Source organism: Apteryx rowi, unplaced genomic scaffold, assembly GCF_003343035.1.
Source record: "Apteryx rowi isolate R43461 unplaced genomic scaffold, aptRow1 scaffold_52, whole genome shotgun sequence".
In the NCBI taxonomy this organism is placed as follows: domain Eukaryota; kingdom Metazoa; phylum Chordata; class Aves; order Apterygiformes; family Apterygidae; genus Apteryx; species Apteryx rowi.
Genome location: NW_020450783.1, coordinates 2,097,563 through 2,119,380, shown reverse-complemented (window position 1 = coordinate 2,119,380; position 21,818 = coordinate 2,097,563). Strand labels below are relative to the sequence as shown.

At 37.7% G+C, this 21,818-nt stretch overlaps 1 protein-coding gene across 8 annotated transcripts in view; it reads right to left on the bottom strand.

Moving 5' to 3' along the window:
- The window catches only part of TSPAN14 (tetraspanin 14), a 44,260-nt gene that overhangs the window by 4,811 nt on the left and 17,631 nt on the right, over positions 1-21,818 (bottom strand). For 5 of the 8 annotated variants that reach the window (XM_026080440.1, XM_026080442.1, XM_026080443.1 and 2 more), the window contains 7 exons: positions 14,276-14,326; positions 7,211-7,357; positions 6,202-6,372; positions 3,319-3,444; positions 1,608-1,652; positions 894-1,013; positions 412-535 (listed from right to left, as the gene is read on the bottom strand). In XM_026080440.1, the coding sequence (XP_025936225.1) occupies positions 412-535; positions 894-1,013; positions 1,608-1,652; positions 3,319-3,444; positions 6,202-6,372; positions 7,211-7,357; positions 14,276-14,326 (784 nt within the window). Of the gene's footprint in view, positions 1-411; positions 536-893; positions 1,014-1,607; positions 1,653-3,318; positions 3,445-6,201; positions 6,373-7,210; positions 7,358-13,312; positions 13,339-14,275; positions 14,327-21,818 lie in introns of those variants that run through there. The other 3 variants (XM_026080447.1, XM_026080445.1, XM_026080446.1) reach the window with 3 other exon arrangements.

The following is a 21,818-nucleotide window of genomic DNA, read 5'->3' as shown; positions in this document are numbered from 1 at the left end:
GATACTGAAAAAACATCAAAAAGCCATAGGGGGCAGTGTTGCTATGGCTAGGAAAAAAGGTATTGCGCCTGTTTGCTAGCACTCTGTGCTCAACATTCTTTCAGTTACGGGGAAAATTTTGTAGTAGAGTTAACAAGTTTGTTTTCCACTACAAACAAAGCAGCATCATACGAAAGCAATTTAGCTAAGTGTAAACAACTGCCACAATGATAGCAGGATCCACTTCGAAAGAGGAGATGTTTTATTTGGTTTATTTTGTTTGACATACCAAGTGGAAACAAGGTACTGCAAGAGGTCACAGCAATTCCTTCACCTATTTCTGCTAATACCATATTTGCAACTTGTTCACCAACTTCCCTGCTGTTCTATTCTTGACTTTTTCTGAGCAGTCTGATACATGAATTCACTTACAGTCCATTGAGCGGTAATCTTCGGAATACCCTGACACAGGGATGTGAAAATACTGAAATCCATTTCTATTTGCGATAGAAAGCTGTAGTTCAGATCTAGTGGAGTAGATGACTAGTTGATCTCCCTCACAGCACATTGAAATGCAAGAAATATCATATTTTTATATATATTAATGACAACAGCATGTACTATATTATAAATATACAATGATATAACACGTTAGCATACTATACTGCATATAGTATATATTGTATTTTTAAATGACCTTCGTTTCTTTGAAGAACATAATTTTGCAAGAATGGAACTGACATAATTTTACCAAGTCATCATCCCTATAAAATTCTATTTTTTGCCATACTATTCTCATACCTAAAAGCATTGAAAATGTCCAAACATCTGCTGTCCCCTTCCATAATTACTTTTACTCTCAATGGGTCTGCATTTGCAAAACTGAAAAAAGTAGCATAACAAAAACAACTAACCTGCAGCAGTGAGATAGCTATGAAGACACCTGCAACAATGTAGATATTTCGGGGTAACCAAGCTTCAAGGGCAAGAATACAACCTTTGATGAAAATTTGATCATCCCATTGGCTCTTGCTCTGAATGCAGAGAAGAATTTGAAAATACATTACTTTTTTTGCACAAGTTTGTTACAACACCACCGCTTGATCATATGGCAGGATATAATTAAACTAATGATTTTTCACATATGCAGCTAATGTTTTTAACCAAACTCCAGAAATACAAATATGCCCAAATTAACTCAGGGAATGCCAGGACAATGATGTTAGTATCTTACTGAAAATCCTATTAGAGTGTTTTAGAATTAGCATAGAACAGAATTCAGAATTAGATATTAAGAACTAATAATTGAGACATCTGAATGCAAGTCTTACCCCTCTCAGAAACAGACTTTTCTGTCTATCTGTTCCATCACTTGCTTTCTCCACCGTCCCGTAGTACAGACAAATTTGCTTTAAACAAAAGAACATTTCCCCCACTACCAGCATGATGTAGCACAATTAATTAGCTCCCAGAATTTTGAGCCACTGACGTAGTATCAGCAGTGCCACATAATTTTAATTACTTTGCCTATGCAGGTACTAAAAATATAATTTGAAAGAAGGTTAAATCTACATATTATACCGGCAGACACAGGACATGACAGACAGCAACATTCCACAGCACCTTACCTTCTTTCTGACATCATAGCCACATTGTGTATTCACAACTTTTTGCTGCAAAGGAAAAGATTGTAAATTATCAACTGATTTCTAACTGCTTGTGTTCACAGGAAGTTTTTCTACCTTCTAGATTCATGGACAAGTAAAGACAGCCAAAAGCAGTATTCTTCTAGAAGCATTTCACTAAAAATTAGCAAAGCATTAACAGAACACCAAAAAAGTAATGACAAAGCAGAGGTGAATATTAGCAGTAAAACATCTTCCATACTCCCCCAGAAGTCCCAGTAAGCCTGCTTCCTCTATTGCTTGACTTTCAACTAGCAAGGATTCTTCAACATGAAGAAGCATAACAACTGTACTGCCAGTCTACAGGTAGAACATTTGCAAGATCCTTTTCATGGAATTTAGCTATTTCACATAACACCTAAACATTCTGAGGTAGCAACAAAGGTACCATGCTGGTTTATGTACACCTGTAGTGGAGGAATATGCCCTACACAGTCCATCACTTCACATGGTATGGAACTTGCTATCCCAATCAGTTAGTAAGAGATATTTGCAAGCTATTTGAACCCCCTAAGAGTTGATAGTTTTAGGTTTCCCATATAACCTGGCTCTAAGATATAGCTAGTCCTGAAAGAGAGAAAATGCTGCAGTTGTAGATCCCAAGTAGGAAGACTACAAACAGCTTCCAGACCAGAGCTCCACACAGCCCGATGGCAGAATTTAGCTCCAAACTTGCAAAGACATTCCTTTCAGGACCTGTTTGTTTTCTTTATAAGAGTTATGAAAATCTGCTTACTACACAATTATAGTATAATTTACACAATGCATAGTGAGAGAATGTAAGAAGTAGAACCTCATAGAAAAAGACACTTAAACTCACCTATGCCTCCTTAAACACCACCAGAAACAGAAGAGATTGCAGTTGAACAGAACTGCTTTGAATTAAACTGCTGAAATTACTGGGGAATCTGAACTTGGAATCTTTCCCTGACAAGCTCTTTCTTTGGCTGATTTCCAAGGCAAGCACAAGTCAAGGTGGTTAGAGCCTACCAATGGCTATCTGCTCTGCAAGAGGATACCTGGATTGATCTTTGAGCCATAATTAAGCCCAATAATGCTACAGAGCATTTAGCTGTCTACCTCTGCATTTTGGCTTCCACTGAAGGGGCCAGATTCTTAAAGTCTAGTTCACAGATCTAACTCATAAGCACATAAATCTTGCCAAAACCATGAAGTGATTCAGTGCTTTAAACTGCGCTTGTGCATAAAGCACTTTACTAGCTGCTGATAAACCAAGTCATCAGCAGATGGAGTTACTACTACTTGTTTGGCAGATGGTTGGTGTACAGTAATTCTAACAAGAGGTAAGCATAGTGCTTAGACAGCACTCTCAGATCCTGACAATCTGAATGAGAGGGGTCAGAAATTCAAGGAAACACGCATTTGGGAATAAAACAATATTGACAGACAGCACTTACAGACCAAAACCATAAAACCATACCAAATTCCCAGTGACAATACATTTCCAGCTGTATGACAGTTGCCAACATTTAAACGCTAAAAAGAACAAATTCTTTTGTTTCTATCAAGCAAGTAATTTTTGATAGTTTAAAAGGTCTTTTAAAGCACTAGGCATCACACCATATTCAGGAAGTGCTTCCTTTCATGATTCCTCAACAACATCACAGCAATACAAAGCCAGGAAACAACTTACAGCAGGATCAGGTATACAACAGGAAAAAGGAACGCCACACTTCTCACGACTTTTGCTTTCACTGCTGCAGTTAAAGTATATGTTAAGGTCCCAGTCATCTGGACCTTGGGCACCACAGCAATGGTTCTGCAACAGATAAACAAACACTTAGCATTCGGGGTTATTTTAGAGACAATACATCCATTGAACAGTTCTCCAATATGGTATTTGCTGATCATCTTCGCTTTCCAAAGGCTGTGCAGAACCAACGGCAATACTACAGTACAAAATGGAATAATCTATAGCATGGCTCTATGATATTGACAAAATAATTTAGCATATTACTCCTGGAAATGAGTGCCAACATGACATCATAAAAATTGTCAGCATAGATGTAATTATGATATATCCATAAATGGTGCAATAAGAGTTTACAAAAATGCTTTTTCATTATTTCCAAGTCAACCAAAATGAGAACTATGGGGAAAGTTTCCTGAAATTTGCGACTGAAACTTTAAATCTTCATGAATCAACAAGTTTTCCCCTCCTTGTTTACTGCAAAAATTGATCAAACATTTATTTGTGAATATGTTCTTTTAAATTAACAAGATTTTCGTATTCAAATGAATTAACTGATAAAGCGTCATTAGCTCTAGAGTCAGTCAGCTCTAGAACTATTTCACATAAGTTTCTTGATCTAAACAATGCAATTACTATAATCCAGACTTTTCAATGAATGTCCAAGTCCTGGAACTAATGGAACCTAGTCTCCTACTAAGTAATGCCTTGCAGTTGACTGACCTAGATATTTAGGGTGCAAGCCTTTCCCCATAATTTAAGTGTTTAAAATGTTATACTATCACACGGATTTTCCTGGTACCTGATGTAGGAAGCTTCCTCCTGTATTAGGAGGTCTCTAGCCTCTTTGTTCACTGTCAATCTTCACAAAACTTGTATTAACTTAATTAATCCTGAGACTTCTTCCAAACCTTGGATGAAGTCAGTAAATGAATTCAAAAGTTACCAAGTGGTGACAGACACTGATGCGAACAGACAGCAGAACTGCATACACCTAGTTTTCATAAGAAACATGACTAAGAAGAGCTGAATAGAATGGTCAGAATACAGTATCAAGAGAAGCAACTTTAGGCCACTAACTGCTTCAATACTTTTACAGCAAAGGCAGCAAAACAAGTTCATTTCTGTCTTTCTAGTCCCCTCTCCCACACACACCCAAACAAGTCCTTGTAAAAAGGCATGCAACCACCAAACATACTAATCTGTGTTAGTAAGGTGGGCTATGAAGAAACCTTGCTCAGTTATAGGCCTGAAAGTAATGAAAGTTTCCATTTAGCCAGTAAAATGAGCTGCCTACAAAAAGCTCTGTGGGTGCCAGAGGCACATCTTAAGAACACAGCAAGTCAGCTCATGACTCCTTAGAAGATGGATTTCAGTAAGGCATTTATAAATACTGTTGCACCTTGCTGTTCAACGCTTACGGGACTATACTTAATATTGCAAACTTCTCCTGTTTGCTCAGTGACAGGCTGATTCAGAGATGTTCTGTTTGTTTTTTTCAGGTTTCTTAGCTCATTAAATTTGGCTACTGAACTCTATTAAGTTCAGCCTTTTATTTTCATTGAAAAGTACTTAACTGTAGTTCAACTATAAATCAGCTTAGCTTATTAGCCTGGCTGGCTGCACTGAAACTAGATAAACAGGAAGAGCAACTAGGGAGGGTACAAATTTGAAAGTTACTGGTGTTGGAAGTGGCCAGGCAACAGGTGAGGTAAGACCAGCTAAGGAGTATTACCTTACAAAAAGTGTCCTTAGCACTGAAATTCATACAGTCTGCTTAGAGGACACTTCCACATATACTATCAAGACACACAAGAGCAAGTAAACAAGACAGGTAAAGCTGCTGTTATATAGCTGTCCAAGGCAGTTCTCCAGTCCAAAATATGCCTTGCTATCAAACTGAGTCATTGGCACAGATTTTTAAACCTGATCTTCTAAAAGATGAAGAAACAAACCAAAAAAAGACAATAAAAACCACCCAATATTCTACCACAAGGAAAAAAAAGGAAAAAACATTTTACCACTTCATGAAGTATACCCACACACTGTCTCTCTTCATGTATATATATATTTTTAACAAATATGTATGTATACATATTTATATAGATGTGTGTATGTATGTATTGTGTGTATATGTGTGTGCGCACATGCGTATATATACACACACATATATTCATGCAATGAAGATCAGAAAAGTCACCCTCACTGGAGGATTTCTTAGGTATGATTACAAGAGAAGCTGATCAACTGAAAGCCACCAGGCCCTTACTAGCACAGGCCTTGTCAACTCCTGGTGTACTCCATTGTCTTTTAATAACTGACTATTTTAGGTCCACAAAAGCATAAAATTGTTTCACCCTTCCACCACTGCCCATAGATTGGCCTTTCACCCTCTTTTGGTTCATTGTGAGGTCTGTCTCAGAAGATAAAAGGCCCTGTACTGCATGACTGCAATGTCTCCTAAAACAAGAGCGTAGACAAGCCATTAGCTTGTTAAATTGTACAATTTTTTTCAGGATACAGTGGTTTTTGTTGCTAACTTTTTATTTAAACTGCCGCAACATCATGATCAGAACAGGGGAGCAAGTGAAAGACATCAAAAGGCAGATCGGTGTTTGGCAAAGCTGCCACGTTTCCACTTAGAACAGCACTGTATCTCAGAAGTCTGCCTCCCTAATGCTTTCAGTGCAGAAACAGCAAAATAGCACATCTGTAATACAGCACTATTAGCTACTGGGTATGGTAAATCTGTAAAACATTCAAAGGGGAAAACTTCCCAAGCTACATCTCCTAGAAGGCACAAAAGCAACATGGATATGAACTTACAATTTTCTGTAGTGAATCAATGAGGTTCTGAAGGTCAATATCGTCTCGGTAGGACTTAATGTTATTCTCAAAGAATTCCTTGACCCTGTCCCTCACCCAGTCCTGGAACAAGAAAGCCAGAACTGCCACTGCCAGCTCCAGCAGAAATATAAACACGATTGCTCCACAAAACTGTGAAAACAAAGTCACAGATTAGAAAATATATATCCAGTTTGAATGTATTCCTACTCCAACTCTGCCAACAGACAAAGACTTAGGTTAAAATCCTCACACAGTACAGCTTCTATAAGAGGTGGTCAGCTAAGTGAGAATACACTGCAAAAAAAGCAAGAGCTAGAGCATTTTGGTCACCTGAAGTACAGAGTGAACAAAAGCACTGTACCACAGTTGCTATGTACAGTGGTAAAAATACTAACAAGAGGCTACAAAACACAGGACTAAAGTAGACTTGACAGTGCTTCTTAGATTGTTTCAGTCTTTAATCACTTTTTTTTAGCTTAATTGTTTCTAAATCTGAAGCAAAGAAGAAACCCCAGTACAAAAAGAAGTGTTTAAGAGATTTCATGTTAGTCACTTAAAGTTCCCTAGTTTTGCTTACCAAACATTCCAAAGAGATTTTTAAACTTTTAATGGATTTTATTTTCCCTGAGAACTACTGAAAGGAGATCATAGGGTCTTAACTGACTAAATATGTTCCAGAACACCTTAATTTGTGAGATTACATATTCATTATTTTACATTCTGAAATACATACTATAAACACACTGTAATAGCACAATGAATGAAAAAAGCAAGAAACATTTTCCAAAAGAGAGGAAAAAGATAGATTTAAACCTGCACTGCTTTAAATGCTATTTCCCAGTGAGGCTTGTCAGGACAGTAGGTTTACCATGTATATCGTAACAAATCAAACTATAAATTCATTTTCTGGTTTTGCTCACCAGTCCTTCATTTATCATCCCCTGCTTTCATATGCATAATGATCTACTAGTATAATGAAGTTACTTACAAACTTGAGAAGGCAGATGTTTTCTCTCAGTGCTCCTACACAACCAGCGAATCCCAAAGTAAACATCACTATTCCCACCACCAAGACAAGTACCACTGGGTCCAGGCCATGAAGACCAGTCACTTTCGTTAGATCAGACAATACACCCTAAAAGAGAGGAAAAAAAAAAAAAAGATAATGGAAAAAGGTTACCACCATATGCATGTTTTTCATTTAACATTGATTTATTTTTTTTTCATTTAACATGATTTCCACATGAATTGCTCTTAAGTCCTTGAGATTGCCAATGACCCCCACAAAAGTTACATAGTTTTGTTTTCTCAGTATGCCAATCTACTGTACGCCCTCAGAGACAAATCCACATTTCATAAGCATTTTTTAATAAACAAATTCAATGCGCTTATCTTGTTATAAGTAGATGTTTTCCAATAAGGGATACACAGGTGCTAGAAGTAATTTGCATGGTGAAGCACCAAATGCCCCCCATGGATTTACATGAAGTTTTACAACAGGAACACAGTAAATAGATGAAGAACAACATGCAACCCCTCACAGCTTCGTAGATAGCTTTCATATGTGACCCTCCAGAGAAGTCTGTGACAAAAGGGTTATTAACAATACCAATTTTCTTCACTCCAGCAGAGGAATTAGACTGAACGCAAGGTTATAGTTACTAAGCCTTCTAAAAAACGGCACAGTCCCAGTGTAGTCTCAGCTTTTCAGAATACATTTTCCTAGGTCTATCGGCCAAGCAAGCTTCCACAAGATGGCGCCAAAAGCTCAATACTATCACTGACTATTGACTTGAGTTTCAAGGCAAAAGATTTAATATTTTATATTAATTTGAAGTGTGTCAATCAGAATAAAAGCACTGCAGTTTAAGTCTTAAAAAAAACACAAAAAACCCAAAAACCCACTACACACTGACAAATCTTCCACCCATCTTAACCATCTAAATGTTTGGGTGGCAGCAAGGGACAGGACATCCTAGCTACAGGACATGTTATGGGTGATGTGTTAAGGGAGATGAATAAAATTTTGATTTGGTTTTCAAGGGAAATAAGTCTTCTCCGAACATTTTAGTTATACCCTTTCTATCACTGAACATACTTAGGATTGCTCCTCTAGAATCTTTCAAAATGCAGAAGTAGTCTTGATATTCCCTCCCCAAATAGTTCTCACACCAAAGAGTTACCCATTCCCTAAGGGACATTTACAATCTAATTTAACAGCATTCATTTTTTTATTAACTATCCTAAGACACCACTTATCTTGACAATAATTTTACTTATGAAGCTTGTCTGCCTAGATCTTAGGTCAGATTTCTGAGTCTATGTAAATACAGGGCTAACACAATGAAGCCCTCATTCCTTCCAATTTAGGTTTTAAAGAAATGAAGAACAATCTGGAGGGACATGCAGGTGACAGCCATGCAATAGTCTGAGTGTTCCTCATACACTCATTAGCAATAGAGAACCATTTTAACTAGAGAAAAACTTCCCTTTAAAAACAACAAAAAAATGGAGCTCAACACAGCCAAATACACTTTACAGAAAAGCAATGGTAAACACATCCTGCAACTAAGGGGTATATTCTCAATCTAATTATATCCAGTATAAAAAAAGTCAAATAGACATCCAAAGTTCACAATTCATATAAGCAGCTTAATTTTGTCAAGGGAACATATATTCATTTTGGTACTCAGGTTTTTGTGCTAGATTAGAAGTGTAAAGAACATGCATCCTACGAGAATACCTTAGAAAAAAATCCATATTACTTTTTGTTAGGTATGCATGTAAACATAAGTATTGCCTTGGAAATACAGCATTAGAAGAAAATTGTCATGGAAGAACTTTATTAGCTGATGAAAACCCACTAACAGTAGCCTAGTGTTATGTGGGAGTTTTTCTTCCATAATGTGCTCCATAACAAATCTTGTAGGGGTATTAATTTAGCAACAACAGGACAGAGTATTTTTTTTAAATCAAAGTTGACTGAGGGAATGAAAAATTAATTGTACTTTAGAATTGAGAATTACCTTGCAATAGCTGGTAACTAACAGTTGAAACATCCCATAAGAAGGTGAGGTGGTCATGATTTAGATTTTCCTGAATTCAGAAAGGCTTCAGAAACAAAGTGTCACTAGGGACACTTAGTTAATGTCACTGGTGACATTTTCATTCTTACAAACTACAAAACCTCACTGCTAACTTTATCAAACTTGGTCTATTGGGACAATTACTAGAGTCCCACCTAACCAAATCCCCCTCTCAGAGCCCAAACAGAAGACAATGCCAAGAACAGCTAGAGTGATTTTGAGTGTTTTTTACAACCAGTAAGCTATGAAATCAATCAGTATGTGAACAGGATGTTGAAGCTTTCACAACTGTTTCCAGTCATCTTCCCACACCCAAACTTAAGCTTTTTTCAGTATCTCTTGCCTAAGCAACATCTCTTGGAAAAAAAACTTCCTCTGATCAAAGCACGTTATGAAAAAAAAAGCAAGCAAGAACTGGGCTCTATTATTCACACTCAGATATAGCTGTTTCACAACATTCTTTTAAATGTTCACATTTGATGTTTCCAAAATTCTCTTTTGAAACAGGATTTCTTTTTTGGCCTAACAAAAGTTAAGTGAAAAATCCTGAAAAACAAAGGAAGTGAGCAACAGGAAAAATAATCCAAGGAATTGCCTCATTCCACCTTATTTACCTCTAAGGGTGCTTTTCCCCGTGCCATCCACAGCATGGTATTGAGGCTCTCCCCTCTCTCCCAACCAACAGTGAGGAATTCAAGATGTCACTGACATACTGATTACTATAAAGGCCATAGCTGAAATGAATTTGTAGAGGGTTTTTTTCCCCTTGTTTTTAAGGAAGAAAATTCTTTGAATAAGCAGGTAGTTCCACCTCCCCTTTTTCACTGACAGCAGGGCTGTTATTCAGACCTTATTTATTTTAAACAGACATCAGAAAAAGCTTCACTGAGTTCCTTTATTTCAGAGGGATTCTAGGGCAGAGTTTTATATAAGAAATATCATAAAGACATGCATCAAGTTCCTTTGGAAGTGACATCTAGTGCTACTGCAACAAGAAAGAGGATGCAAAAACTGGCATTTATCAAGCTCTTTGAAGTATAGGCTGCTGTTTACAATAGCATCTAGATTTCTTACAGGTTCTTCTACAACCCTCATCCTGTGTACAGAACATATTTAAACATCTCAAAAAGAAAATAATAGGAAATGGAGGCATATGGAAATGAAGTCTGATGGCTGAAGTCACAGTATTAGAAAATCCAGGAATAAAACTCAGCTTTTTTTTTTTTTTTTAAGTCTTCTCAATCATTTAAGAACAGTGAATAAAACCTCAGTTTGTACATGCTTTACTTGCTTACCACTTTTCTTTTAAATGCTTCTAAGCATAACCATCTTGAATGAAGTGCATTGGCTACAGAGGGCAAACATGGATTGTCTTAATTTTAACRCCACCCATTAACAGATGGACCTTTGGAAGTCATCTAGTCTAACTCTGCCTGACTCAAAGCATGTCCAACTAGATTAGGTTGCTCAGGGACTTGTCCAGTTGAGTTCTGCGTACCTCCAAGGATGGAGATACAACCACCTCTCTGGGCAATCTGTTTCAGTGTTTGGTCAACCTCATAATGAAGAAAGCTTTCCTCATAACTAACTGCAATTTCTTGTGTTCCGACATTTATCTGTTGCATCTCATTCTGTCATGTTGCACCTCTGGTTCCATCTTCTGTATACCCTCGTAACCAGGAGGGGGTAGATGGCAATGAAATCTCCCCTCAGCTTTCTCTCAAGACTGAAGAAAACCAGTTCTCTCAGCCTCTTCTCATGTATCATGTGTTCCAGTTCTCCAACCATCTTGATAATCCTCACCTGGACTCACCACAGTATGCCAATGTCTTTCTTCTACAGGGGAGCCCAAAGCTGGACACAGTACCCCAGATGCAGTCTCAAGAATATTGAATATGGTTGGAAGAATCTCTTCCCTTGACTATTAGCCACACTGTTGCTAATATAGGCCAGTATGCAGTTGGTCATCTTTGTCACAAGGGCACACAGCTGACTGATATTTAACTTCAGCCCAACCACTTTTTTCCACAAAGCTGCTTTCCAGGCAATCAAGCCAAAAGCCTGTACTGATGCATCAGGTTATTCTCACCCAGCCACAGGACTTCACATTTGCTATTTTACCTCCATGAGTTTCAGCTCATTTTCTAAAGCCTGTCAATGTCTCCCTAAGTAACAGTCCTGCTTTCCAGTATACTGACCCCATTTGTTACCAGCTATGAGCTTGCCGCAATAAGTTTGGGCTAATCAGCCTCTATTTTCCCATATCTTTGTTTGTATCCTTCTTGAAATGGTTTTATTTAGAAAAGCTGTTTTCCTGAGGAGATGGTTCAATGTTATTCATCTTGCTTCTATTAATAGTTTGTCACATTCATTTTCTCTTGATGATTTTCACAATATCCCTTGGGTGATAGATTAACTCCCATCTTGTTTTTATTGTGTAAGCTTTAACATTTTTTTATACTTTTACATGACTGTTTAGAACAACAAAACTCTGCTAAAACAACATATGGATAGGCCAATTAGATACACAAGTTAGAGACTGAATTTGCTGCCTCAGCAAACAGACACTGCAAATCAGGATGGGTAACATCTTTACATAAGGTTCTTTCAACACTTGTCACAAAACAGCATGCTCCTTTGGATATATTGTTAGCTCAAAGACATGCACAGGGTTTAAATCCAGACAAATCACTGCTGAGAAGTCAAAATGAAAATTAATCCTACTGGAAGAGGAAAGGGCAGAGAAGTTAAAGGAGCCTAATGTACTCCATGATGCACTAAGAGTTAGTATGTTCCAAACTCTTTAGCCACCTTAAATTTATCTTTGGGTTTATGGCCACAGCACAGCTTCTGGAATTCAGGAATTTTTCTTTTACTTCTCATCTACTGTTCACCAAGACATTCATCCGTAAAATGGCAGATCCACACAGGCACACACATGCACTAGGGCTGAAGGATGGCACTAATATGATAGAATGTCTGCATTGCATAGAAAAACTGAAGTGAGAAATAAGGCACAGATTTCATGAACCATTCAAAAGTTTAAAACTGCAGGCAAAGTTTTCAAGCAACTTATTTAAAAATAGGACAGACAGCAGAAATAGCCCAGGCAGACATTAAGAAATAAAGATAGGAAGAGCCAACAACAAATTTGGCAATGTTTTTCCTTTCAGTAAGTTTAGTGTGCCAGAAAGGCCATTGGGCAAATGGAAGTAATTATGAGCTAGTCATTTCTATCCACACAGATCCAATGTGCTTCTTTACCAGAAGAGACTATCTAAATACAAGACAACAGATTCAAGATGAGTTTAACTCCCTCCCTGAAGGAATGGACAGAAAATTCTGTTACAACAGGATAGGAGGTGAACACATTCCTGCATGGAGCTAGATTACTCACTGTATACCAATGATAACACTTATCTGGCTGTGCAAATGTGTGTGCATGCACATGGGAGAGGGGAAAAGAAAAACATCTCACCATTAAATTTATCATAAAATTCTTTCATTTTTAACAAGTGGAGAAATCCAAGGCCTCTCTATACATTGGTAACTTCTTTGTATAGCCACTTTGAATGAGTAAACATTACACTTAAGTTTGTAATGAAAACATACCTACTCAGCAACACAACTTTGCAGTGAGGGCATCGGCCCTTTACTGCTAACTATGGTGCAGATCAGTAAGTCTGCTAGTAATTGTCACTTTTTCCTACTGCTTGCAGTGATATTAAGGCCATGGTTTTACATTTATATCAATGGGGCAAAACACTCATTTCCACATATATATTGCCTCTTGTCTTGTAACAGAAGTATGTAGGTATGTGTCTGCACAGACTTCCCCTGATTGAAGAAGTTATTTAGCTGAATAACAGACTTTATTTTTGGCCAAGGTTTCTTTTTCAGCTGGATCATGTTCCCCAATTTTGTTCCTCTACATAGTCATACAATCACTTATGCAACTCCATGGAGAGAAAGGTGGAAGATAGTTGGCTTTAAGGTGGCATTACCTCAGAAAGCTGGTTCCAACAATAGCCTAAAAAGTGAAAATAAGTGGTATTAAAGTGTTCTCAGGAGTGTCTTCAGTAAGATAAATTCTAAAGCTGAATTTTAAATTCTAAATTGAGATATGAAGGCTTACTTCTCTTAGCAAACTGGCAACTATCAAGCCAGATCTTGACACTTAGCATATTTTTGCTTTAAATTGCTGTGAATGGAATTGGACAAAATGGTTAGCAGCAGAAGAAACAGAAAGTAGTCTGAAAGCCGTATAATAATCACAATAAAAAGAAAGGCTAGTCACACTTTTGTTCTTAGTTCTGCAAGGAAAAAAAATTGTACTGTCTTTCAAGCCAGGATCATTTTGTGTTTTTCACACAGGTCAGCAAGAAATTACCAAGAGGCTTTGGGGAGTTCAGCATACCTTGTATTAGTACGCAGAAAGTACTGCCATCTAAATCTTTGGAAATACTGTTTTTCCAGTCTTCAGAAGTGGAATAAAGTGATGCCAGAGTGCTGTGGCAGATTTAGGCAAATACTACACACTTGTCCTAGTATTTCCCCAAGTCTGTCACATCTATAACTATGTGTGCCTTTTTTTAATATATACAAGAGATACCTTTTGAATTCTCAAATGCTATTCCTTTCTAATAAAGAGGTGGGGAGATTAGTATTTTTTTAGAAAATGTGTTTTCTAAAAAAACTAGTTCATAAAGACTATAAAGATTAAATTCTCACTAAAATCCTGCTTTCAGTTTACAGAGAGGTCTAAACATCCAGGGTCACAACCCCACACCCTATCAGGGACCACAATGAAACTCCAACTAATTTCAGTTTAGACCATCTGAACACAGTCCTATGTTCACACACTATTTTTAATCCTCGCTGCTTCCGGAGGAAAAGAATGGTTTTACCTGTGGGGAGGAAAGGCAGGAGGGGGCAGCCAAAGTAGCACCAGTCATTTCTACACTTACCTTTTCACTCCACGCCCACAGACCAGCCGCAAGGAAGGCCACTCCAGCTAGCTGAAGAAAAAGAACCAAAACACACTAATCAATGAGAAAACACATACCCAATCACATAGCCAGTAGGACTCTTACTCAGAAATAAAACAAATATTGCATCTAATCCCAGTCAATAGTAAAGAGAGATTCTTCCCCATAGGTCAATTCCTCTAAGAAAGGGGATTTAGAGTTTTTATTCCTTAGCATTCCAACATTAAGAACTTTTTTTTGAAAATAAAGTCGATTATTCAAGAAGCACTTGCACAGGAACATGTGGAACTGTTAATTTAGCAAGTGAGTTATCCTTGGCCCACTGACTTGCTTTAAACCCCTGCACACTGATGAAAAATTTCAGAGAATTTAATGCACTACTTCAAGCTCATTCCCTATTTAGTCATTCTACTGTACCATCCCAGACTGAAGGCAGCCACAGTTGATTTTTCATAACTTCAGTGTTGAGGCTCATTACATTAGCCTCTGTTAGATAGTTTCTCTTCTTCTAGTTCCTAACCTTGCTTAAGCTCCTTTGAATTAAGCTTAAGTAATGGTCTATCCACTTACTAAGCAACAAATCTAACACAGTGGACAAGCTCTACACCAATTTAAATGTTTGTATAATGAAAATTTCTGAATTAAATTCATTCAAATGAAACAAGAGATCCTTGTTCTAATCTTTTTCTCCATTCTCACACAGTTCATCTTTAACATGCAGTTTCAATAATCAAGCTAAAATGACCTCTTGACAAACCAAGCTAACTCCTCTCTTTACAGACACTTCTCTTAAAACTACTGACCTTCAGCATAAGCATCATCTGCTACAGGGCAGTCCTTTCTTTAGTATTAAGGTAAATCCTTTCCTTGCAGAAAGGATCTGAAAACAGAAATCACCTATCCTGCTTCTTAAGGATGTATTCCAGGTGCACACTCATTAAAAATGAGGTCAGTCTAGAGTAACTTTCACAACTTTTACAATAAATGCTGCACAAATAGATGATTTATTTCTTGCACAAATAGCAATATAAGGCAATGCTGGCTGGCTTTGAAAGTTTCAGGGCCCATTACTAGAAGTGTTTCAGTTAACCATCCTCTATTATTATAAGAAATACTATTTTTAATTTCATATTTATGACATGAGTTCTACTTTGAATTTTTGCCAAAGCATAATCAAGAGACTGTTACTTATTTGCAAGGTGACAACCAGTATTACAGAAAAGAGTTTTGGTTTATTTGCATTTCCTCAGTATTCTCCTCATATACAGTAATTTCTCCAAGATTTATTTGCTTCCTACTAGATTTCCCTACTATACTGAAATATCTTGCCCATTTGAGAGTCAGGCAACTAGTTCTTTTTAATAACTGATTAACAGTGATTGCAGAGAGAAAAGAATTATGCTGGACACTACTGCTCCACTGATCTGTGAAAGCCTGCATTCCCTCTAACCATTACTTTAAATGACATTCCAGCCTGACATGTCCATATAACAAATCTACCTTAACCATATGAAGGACTGAGGCTGCTTCCCCTCCCCCCTTTCAAACCAAGATTATATCCCCATTGACAAGTAAAGCCCAACAACTGAAAAAGCCTTCTTGAAAAAGAGGTCCTTTTCTCTAGCAAATGAAGCATCTCCCATGAGCTAAATGGGAATTATAGGCAACTCCATATAGCACAGGCAGAATGGAAAATGGTACCCTCTTGCACTTCCACAAGAAAGTAGATACATGGACTTGAAGTACTGCTGGGTTTACTGCTGCTGACCCTGCACCATGCTCAGGGCAAATGAAGTTGTTCCAGGTTTGCTCTGTTGGGGGGGGGAAGGGGTCAAAGGGCTAAGAATCATTCAACCTATAAGAGTTACTCCAACAGTGGTACACACTCCTCTGGGCATGAAGTATCATACCATGTTTTAGGGCTTAAACACAGACAAAAACCAAATCTGTTACTTACATGTGGAAAAAAGTTGCAAGTAGGCAAAGCAGTTCTAAGTTAACTTTCCAGATGCTGCTTAATAAGCAACAGTACAGTGACTACTCAGACTGAAGCAGCTAAATACATTTAAAGTAATGATTTAGATCAAAGTAACTTTAAAAATGGTATGAAAAAAGCCACATGGATAAATATAAAGTAGTGAACCAGGTCACCCCTAAGTCTAACCACAGTGACTTTTCAGATAAAGAAACAAAATACAAAAATCAATAAACTTCTTGTACACCACTTAAGTCATATAGTACATGAAATTGATGCTTCTTTCTTCCTTTCCTCATTCCAAACACACCAGGAATGCTGGAAGGCAAGGGAAGACACAGCTGCTGTAATTTGCAGGAATAAGGATAAATTACACAGTGTATGCAGCTGGATCTCAAGAAATATCTTCTGGCAAAATAACAAAAAGAACTTGGAACACAGATACAGTCTTCCACATTCTGTATGTTAACACTGTTACTGAATAAGCAAATAGATTGTCCTCTTCAGACTGCCTTTCATAATAATTACCACCCTAGCTAAACTGGAATGGTTTTCTTGGTTATTGAGTAGATTTGCTTTATCCTTACCTACAGAGCAAAAGGCTTTGAGTATCCAATTAAACAATGCTAGCTATTACTCTTTGAAAAGATTTCTGTAAGCTTTCCACCCTTCTAGTTTGAAGAAAAATAATTACAGTATCAGCAAAAAGTGATGAGTAAAGGGAATACCAAGAGCTAAACAGTTCTTTGTAATGCAAAAAGAACAGTAATAGAAATGTGTATGGTGAAGACTCTTAAGAGTCTTGAAAAAGATAAGCAAAAAATAAAAGCAGAATTAAAAAGCACTCAGCTATTTCTTAAAGGGCTTCTTTGTTCATTACTGCTTCCCCAGCTCCAAGAAGAGATATCACCCTGTACTGGACAAATTGCTCCATTTCATTATTTCTTTCAAATCAACTCAGTATTGAAAAGTTACAAGTAGCAGCAGAAGGAAGGGATGATAGGTGCACAAGCAGCATATACCACATCACTTTATATTCAAGAAAGTCAGATTTGAAAGTAGTAACATGAACATTGCTTCTACTTTTTTATAGAATGTTCAGTTTCACTTGACCAGGATACTTCACTTTGCAGCATTATTTTTGAGGACCTGTGCAAACTATCTGCAAGTAAAAATGAGTTAATCAGCAGAAAAATAAACTTAATCTCATAGAATCAACATAAATAGGTATAAAACTTAATTCAACAAGACTTAAATGATTCCAAATTCTCACTAGCAGCAGCCAAACTACATGCATTAAGTTTTTCAGCAAACTTAGCACTAGTCAGTCAAGTGTGATATATTTGCAGAAAAAAACAAAACCATCAGCCACTACATTTACAGGTGTGATTACCAAGACTGCTAATTTGCAAGGGAACAAAATGGCATCTACTTAACTGAATAATATTTGTTTTAAATACAGCACACAAGAGACTTTAAAGTATTTCATTGAAAACTACTGTAAACACTGTGCTGACAAAAACGGCCTCAGAAGTTAGTACAATTGAGCATGCTCAATACAGAGTTCTACAGTTCTGTATAGAGAACTAGCACCAGGAAAACACGCCCTCATTGCCACTCAGAGGCATTCAAGTGACATGCCGTGAGGCAGACCAGGGAACTGATCAGTTCAAAGTGGCCACATCAATAGCAAAATGGGTAGCTGAGAAGCATTCCCAGAGTGACAGTGAGCAACCAGTTCAACCCCCCCCCCACACACACACACAAGGTAACAGGAGACATTTAAAAGTTTGCCTCTTACCAGAATCCAAATGACCTTTAAGCAAGAACTGGATTACGTAACTCATTTTTAAAGCTTAGAGTCATTTAAGCCATATACTGCCTGACAGGTTGGATGGAAACATATACACAACTCTACTGTACCCCTTTAAACAGGAAACTAGAACAAGTAACCAGCACTTGGGCATTTCCTGCTTTAGAATTGAAACCCACAATATTAACATACCACATTGGGCTTTAAGCTCTGCTCAGAAGAGGCAGAAGCCCAAACATGGAACTGCAGACCCCATACAGAAGACCACTTAGTTTAAATATTATCTGTTCCCAACCACACTTTGAATTTCTTTGACTAAACTATTAGAATCACCCTAACAACTGAGAAAATGGGGTCTAATTTGTTTCTTGTATCTAAGTTGCAGCTGAACATAACTCTTGCAATAGGACCATTGCACACAAACTACTTTCGTGCCAGTCTGCTTCAAGATTTGATTAGAAGCTATAGGAATGTATTCCCATTGACAGTTCAGTTTTGGCAGGTGCAAAACTGTTATGCTTAAGGAGAACACTTTCTCCACTCCCTGGACAATCCTATTTGGCATTTTAACTCCACCCATGCTGGACAGATCAGTAATGTACACCCTTTCTTTCCTATCCTTGCCTCTTTGCAGACTTTTCCTCTTGGAGTGAGGAAACAACTTGACAGTAAATTCTTTCCTCTTCTCCTGGCACAACTTTGCCAAATGTTCCTGAAAGACTACATAAATTGCGAAAGTCAAGAAAGTCTTACACTAGTTTGTTTCTTCTTACTTTTCAAAAATGATTTCAAAATTCTGTCTCAGAGTTTAAGAGAAGTTTTGCCCTTCACCATCATGTTCAGAGCAAAAAGGTTTGACTGAGAGTCTTCTATAGCATGAGTGAAAATTTTTGCTTCCCCCAAACCCTTAAGAGCCATGCACAAAAAACAGGGAATTAGAAAATAAATCAAGATGACAACAGCTGAAAGCTATTTTACTATCTCCTCTCAATTCATCTGAGAGACATTGACCTTGCATATTACTAAAAGGCTTTGTCAGAGAACACATGCAATCCTTCACTTCACTTGGATAAATAGAGGGACTTGAATAGCCACTTCCTGGCTTGAAGAGCAATTCTTGGACTACCTCAAAAACACAACTGGAAACAGAAGGGTGAGAACAAAAGATAGAGGTGATTAAGGCACTTCCATTCATCCCACAGAGCTTTCAAAGTGGGAGCTTGAAGGTTTAGAGCAGCATGGTGCCATGACATGCCACAGCACACTACAGCACTCCAGCCTGGGTCAGTCAGTCATCACCACCACGGGTCTCTGGGGCTTTCACAGAATGACACATTCAAGTGCAAAATGACTCAGCATAGAAAGGTGCCAGAATCAAGCTTTTCAGCTTATATTACTACAATCTCTTAATTACTGGGCCAAAAAAAGCCATTTGGCAAAAAAGCTTTAAAACTCAATGAGAGATCTCGTCTAGCCTTGCTGTGACCTTCTGAGCGCTCACTCTGGGGCTAGCTTAATGGTTGCAGTATTGCCTCATCAGCACTCAGATGAAGAGTGCACCTCAAAAGGTTCAATCTTAACAGCATGCTTTAAAAGCAAGAGGAAAACAAAGGAATTCTGCATTAAAGCAATGTCTGGGAGGACAGACCGTTCTTATGACCTCCATTTCTTTCTTATGAGGAGACAAGCACAAAGACCTGAGAAACAGCTTTGCAAACCAGTCATAAGTACACAACTGCAAATGATAAAGCCAGATGAACTGAACAATGTATTGTCAGGGTGCTCACATGACAAAAACTTTGGGAAAAAAGGAGGATTTACAGATTATTTTTAAAGGCTGGCTAGGCTCTGGGCTTGCCATTATTAAAATACAGTAACAGAAAAAAATCATATTTGTCCCTTTTGAGTTTGGTATTTTGTTAGTCCTACAATTTGACCTACATGAACTATATTTGAAGCATTAAACAAACTAAAGAAAAGCAACCATCCACTTAAAAGTTTACATATTCTGTAAACTAGTCACTAAAAGACGCAATGTGTTTTAACTTCGAAGTTTAGAGTCACTGATCTCATCTTTAGGGCAACAGCAGGGAAGTCAGAAGTCTGGCATCTTTAATAAGCATAGTGGAAGAACAAAATCTTTATTTACAAGCAGATCATTTGGCCTGTGGATAAACTGTGCCATGAGTTGAGAGAGACAGGCAAGCTACCACATCATACTTCCAATACGAGTCTAAACAGGCAAAAGGCTGCATGGCTGAAGGCAAAAATCTATGCCTCTCACACATTATAGTGGCCATCCTCATTCTAAGGCAAGCAATCACAACAACTCATAGAGCTGACAACATTTAAAAATAATCTAAAGAAAGATTTTTTTAGTTGGGATCGGTTTCCTGATCCATTTTGCTACATATCCACACAGACACTCATGTATGACCTGAAAGGAGGAAGTAAAGTGTCAAGCAGAGGGGAACAGCAGGGCCACTTTCAGTCACAAGCAGTGGCAGCAGATTCAGCAGGGCTCCTGGGCACAACTCTGTACCTGATCCAGTACAACTGTTCTGCTTCCATAGGCAGCATTTAACAGCCCAGCTATTGGAGCACTCACTTCTGAACCCAGCAAACCAGAGATTTGAGTAGTTTACTGATAAGAGCACATGAACATCCATCCTGCAAGCTAGGAAAAGTAGTGAATTAAGACTAACATTTCCTCCTTAAAGGCTTTCTGAAATGATGGTTACATCTTCCTTCTCATTCTAAGTTTTTTAAAGCATGTAGAAACTAACTTACTTAGGTCTACACATCATTGATCTGCCCAACTAAAGAGACTTTTAGACTAGTCAGCCCAACCAGCCTGTTGTCATAGGCTCCTGAACCAGTGTGTCAGCTAAAAGATGCATGTGCTGTTTGTAGGAGTGCCTACCCTCCCACCCACAGTTTACATAGCCTGTTCTACAACTACAGTGCCACTCTTGTCAAAAAAGCTGTAGTTGCACATATTTACTAGACCACCCTGATACCAACTTCTCAGCACAAGCCTCAGAACATTAAAAGAACAATCTGGCAAGACTACTAGTACCTGTTCAGAAAGCCCTTTCTTCCACTCAATAGATCAGCTGAAACACAAACTATTTCAAATTCTCCCCGGTTTCTCTACATCTCTCTTTTTAAAGGTTCTTTATGGAAAAGAAAAACCCTCAGAGCTTCATAATTTATTTCAAGAGAATACAGTGAACAAAGAATTTTGGAAAAAAGAAAAAAGTTAAGTAATAACTCTTTCTGCAGGGAATGAAAAAAAGAAAGAGGAAAACAGAAAGATGAAATGCATTTCTGTGAAAAAGTAGGGGGAAGCTATTGATAGTCTTCCTAGTAAAGACATCAAGGAACTTCAACTTTTTATAAAGGCTGTTTACTCAACAAAACAGTAATACTGTTTCACAATATGCTCACTAGAACAGAACTAGAGTTCTAGAACAATCCTATACTATTCATGAACAAGAGTCTTTTCACACACACCCCCACACACTATCTGCTTAAGAGCATCTGTTTAGTAAGGTATTTCTCCAAAAACCAGAACTTTAAAGAAAGCACAACAAATATTGCTTCTCATTACACCACATTCCACTACAGACATAGGGGAGCTGTACTACTGGAAGAAGGAAAATAAGTATAGATCTGGTAGCTTATGAGGACATAATTTGACACATGATGCTATGATGAAAATCCTCAGTTAC